The sequence below is a fragment of the Geospiza fortis genome, unplaced genomic scaffold (genome assembly GCF_000277835.1).
Source record: "Geospiza fortis unplaced genomic scaffold, GeoFor_1.0 scaffold657, whole genome shotgun sequence".
NCBI lineage: Eukaryota > Metazoa > Chordata > Aves > Passeriformes > Thraupidae > Geospiza > Geospiza fortis.
In genome coordinates this window covers 191655-194075 of record NW_005054481.1, presented here as the reverse complement: position 1 = coordinate 194075, position 2421 = coordinate 191655, and the positions used below count along the sequence as shown (strand labels likewise).

At 54.5% G+C, this 2421-nt stretch overlaps 1 protein-coding gene across 1 annotated transcript in view; it reads right to left on the bottom strand.

Moving 5' to 3' along the window:
• The window catches only part of AAR2 (AAR2 splicing factor), a 6727-nt gene that overhangs the window by 2796 nt on the left and 1510 nt on the right, over positions 1–2421 (bottom strand). The window contains exons 2-3 of the mRNA XM_005428394.3: positions 2333–2417; positions 684–913 (exon numbers count right to left, since the gene is read on the bottom strand). Coding sequence (XP_005428451.2) covers positions 684–913; positions 2333–2417 — 315 coding nt within the window. The remainder of the gene's footprint in view (positions 1–683; positions 914–2332; positions 2418–2421) is intronic.

Below are 2421 nucleotides of genomic sequence, written 5' to 3'. Positions count from 1 at the left end.
CTCTTCTCTCAGGCCTGCTCTGAGCTGTGGCTGGCAGCTCCCAGCAGGGCCCTGCCCCCAGGCCCTTTGCAATAAACCCCAAATTCCAGCCCTGGCTGCAGAGATCTCTGCTGTCCGTCTGTCCTGACCGTGCTACCCCCATCGCTCCTACAGTGGGGTAACTGCTTTCACTGGGGCTGAGGCACACACCTGCCCCACCTGTCCCAGCAGAGCCACACCTTTTGCATTTTGGAATAACCATAAATTCCCTCTGGACAAGAACTTGACTGCAGGAAATCCTCAGCTGTGCTAAGCAATGGAAAAGCTTCTTAAACACCATCACTGCCCTTATCTCAATAAAGCTTTGCTGCAGGTTCCCTGCACACTGAGCAAACCATTCCAAAAATCAGCATCATCAGTCCTTCATGCCAAAGCTTTGTGTGTTGTTTTTTCTTTTGAAGAATGAATGGCACTTTGGAAAAATTAAACAAACAGAAACCACGCCGCAGGTGCCCAGCCTCTCTTGTATCTGCTGAGCTGAATTTCTTGCTGAATAACAGAGGGAAAAAGTCAAAGTAAAGCCTGTGTGCTCAGACAGGCTCCTATCTCCCACACAGCTTAATTCCTTTGGCAGCTCCTCCCCAGATTTGATGATGCCCTCCCTCCCTGCCACTCCATTTCCCAGGGAACAGCCCCACACACACCTGTAAGGTGCTGGTTAAAAAGTTGTCCTGGGAGACAATGTCCACAAAAAAATCTGCTGGGATCTCGTTGAGCTGGTGATAGAGCACGGAAATGAGGTTGATGTAAAGGTCCTGGTACTTCCCCATGGCCTCCTCTGAGCGGCACAGGATGTTCAGGAGCCTCTTCCAGTGCTCAAAGGCATCATACACGTTCCCAATCAGGAAACAGATGAAGGCAAACTGCAACTCAGCTGTGTGGGTTCAGAGAAGGGAAACAAAACAAAACAAAACACGTAAGACTAAACAGATATCCTGGGAATGTGTCCTCCACAAAGCTCTGCAAATGGTTTCTAAACTCTGGCTTGGCTTTTGCAAAGGGCATTCACACCTCAAACACTGACCCCGTGCTGCTCTTCAGCTGGAGCAAAGCAAAGCAGGACGGGGCAGGTCACCTGTAACTGTGCTTATCAGGACTCCACGGTCAGCATACAACACCAAAGAACAAGGCAGACCCTGCTGTTATTCTGTGAGTGTTCAGCCTGCCTGTGCTGAGTGTCCAGCACCACATGGGACTGCAAACAGCACTGTCCTGGAATTCTGGGAGAGGCCAGCAGTGCCTCAGTGAGTGTGTTTGCCTTGTTGAATCAAGAGCCAGGGTTCATCACTCTGGATGCTTGGTATCAGCTGCTTTGCCACCATTCCCTAAGGTAATTTGTTCTCTCTACATCCTGCAGTTGTCTTCGGTCATTTTGAAAAAGAATAAGTTGTATAACGTTGATGTACAAAAAATGGGAGAAGGAACAAACAAAGGCTTATTCCAAACCTGGGTTCCAGCTGGGAGGGCTTCTCCCTCCATCCTGCAACAGAAGAAAACCCTGCTCCAGGACCACCACAAAGCCAGCATTTATTTGTACCACAGGTTGCAGAACAGGCTGGGGAGCAGTGGAGCTCTGGGGGTGTGGTGTCCCCACAGCAGGGCTGGCACAGCCCGGGCACGGTCCCTGCAGCAGGAACCAGGCCCACAGCCCTGCCCAACCTGCCAGGAACGAGGGGCTGGGGGCGCCCATCCCCGCTCGGTGCTCCCAGCACTCTGTAAGGTCCTGGGAGGCTCCTCAAGAGTTTCCCTGAACAGGTAAGGTGTCAGACACCAGGGCCACCTCTGACAGCTGCTTTTGACTTCAGCTGGGGCAATGTGGGCTGTAGCACCATGTTCCCACACCAGAGTCACAGAACAGAATGACAGAACATCCTGAGTCAGGAGGGACCCAGCAGGATCACCCAGCCCAGCCCCATCCCTGCCCAGACCCCCCACCACCCCCACCCTGTCCATCCCTGGCAGTGCTGTCCAAATCCTCCCGGAGCTCTGGCAGCCTCGGGGCCGTGCCCATTCCCTGGGGAGCCTGGGCAGTGCCAGCACCTAATATCCATCCTAAATTTTCCCTGACAGCTCCAGGCATTCCCTCGGGTGCTCTCCCTGGTCACACAGAAGGCAGATCACAGCTGCCCCTGGGGAGAAGCAGCAGCTCCAGCCTCAGCCTCTTCCAGGCCATCGGAACAGCCCCTATGCCTGCTAAAAACTCCACGAACTCCTGTCCCGCACCGAAGAGGCGCCTCGGTGCAGCACAGGCTGCACCCCGAGCACAAAACGCCATTTCCCGGGCGGGGCTCACCGAGCAGGCCCAGGGGCTGGCCGGGGTAGCGCTGCTCCATCACCCGCTGCAGGGCGTAGCTCAGGTCCATGCTGTGCCGGGTGATCTCC